The sequence below is a fragment of the Zerene cesonia genome, unplaced genomic scaffold (assembly GCF_012273895.1).
Source record: "Zerene cesonia ecotype Mississippi unplaced genomic scaffold, Zerene_cesonia_1.1 Zces_u007, whole genome shotgun sequence".
Classification (NCBI taxonomy): domain Eukaryota; kingdom Metazoa; phylum Arthropoda; class Insecta; order Lepidoptera; family Pieridae; genus Zerene; species Zerene cesonia.
The window spans coordinates 752566-754044 of record NW_024045137.1 but is presented as its reverse complement, the minus strand read 5'-3'; the positions used below and the strand labels follow the sequence as shown (position 1 = coordinate 754044).

General features: G+C 41.4%; 1 protein-coding gene across 1 annotated transcript in view; it reads left to right on the top strand.

Annotated features, from left to right (window-relative positions):
• The window catches only part of LOC119839014 (dipeptidyl peptidase 9), a 19342-nt gene that overhangs the window by 8248 nt on the left and 9615 nt on the right, over positions 1 to 1479 (top strand). Inside the window, exons 7-8 of the mRNA XM_038365182.1 lie at positions 7 to 114; positions 1046 to 1203. Of these exons, the coding sequence (XP_038221110.1) occupies positions 7 to 114; positions 1046 to 1203 (266 nt within the window). The remainder of the gene's footprint in view (positions 1 to 6; positions 115 to 1045; positions 1204 to 1479) is intronic.

Sequence of the window (1479 nt, the reverse complement as noted above, 5' to 3'; positions counted from 1 at the left end):
CGACAGCATGGAGGTGACAGACATCCGATGGTACGAGATGAAGCATCCGCTGAAAGAGACCTTCCCGTGGTTCGAGTATCTGGCCAGGGTCGGCTGGACCCCCTGCGGACAGTTGTGAGTGTGGCTTTTTTGCTTATTTCAAACTTCCTACTAATATTATAAATGCGAAAGTTTGTAAGGATGTGTTTGTTGTTGTGTGTTTGTTGCTCTTTCACGCAAAAACTGCTGAACCGATTACAATGAAATTTGGTAAGTAGTTAGCTGAACAACTGGAATAATATATAGGCAACTTTTTATCCCGATATTCCTACGGGATACGGACTTATGCGGGTGAAACCGCGGGGCGCAGCTAGTCATTTATAAAGCTTTTCAATGCTGTTAAACTAAAAATTAAATCAAACATGTATTCATTTAATTAGACTTCCTTCCTATAGAAGCACTTTGGGGCCATCCCATAAATTACGTCACACGTAGATGGGGGGGAGGGGAGGGTATCATCTTAATGGCCCCTTTTGACTCACACAGTTTAAACCGGTTCGGAAAGCAGTTTCTACAGAGAAGAGCCGGCAATAAACTCTGTAGTATTTATTTTGAAAAGAGAAGTAATAGTTTTGTATTAAGATAACAGATTTTTCATCCCCTGGAAAAACGTTGAGGTGGTCTATGTCCTATCTTAGTTCTCAAACTATCTATGTTTAAAATTTCATTCAAATCGGTCCAGTGATTTATATGTGAAGAGAGAGACAGAGAGAGTTCAAATTTGTAATATTTGTGGGGTTTTACTCATTTAGATCACCGTTTCAATGTTTTCTTAACTGTAAGCCTGCTAATCAACAGTTAAAACATATGAAATATAGAGTTTCTGGACGATTCTTATTTAAAGAACAGTCTGCTGAACGAACAAACTTATCTTTGCGAGTATACTAAGTACTTATACTTAGTATAGTCTAGTTATTTAAAATAATGAATTTGAAATTTGAATTAGATATGTGAAATTCGAAATTTGAATTTGAAATGTTGAATTCGAATATCACCCGATCCACAGCGTGTGGGTGCAGCTGCTGGACCGCAAGCAGCAGAGGCTGGAGCTCGCGCTGATACCGCTGAGCGAGTTCACATCGCGCGTCGGCTACGCGCTCGCGCCGGCGCACCTCGACGCGCCCGAGCCCGAGCGCCGCGCCGACGGCAAGTCGGTCAGTGTCTGTTTATTTAGCTAACAGAACTGAACTGAACAGAACAGAACAGAACGGAACAGAGAGATTCAGAATCAAGAGATTACGTCACGAAAATTAAACAGCCCTCCCCACTCTAAGTAAAAAATCGCGTTTAAAATCTATTAGAATTTCTTTAATTGGATATTATGAAGCTGAGGAGTTTGTTTGTTTGAACGGGCTTATATCAGCTGATACGGTTGTTGGTCCTAGGTTGCTGGCGTCTACAAAAAAAATTGTGCAGCGAGTGCAAAATGCGTGTGCGCGC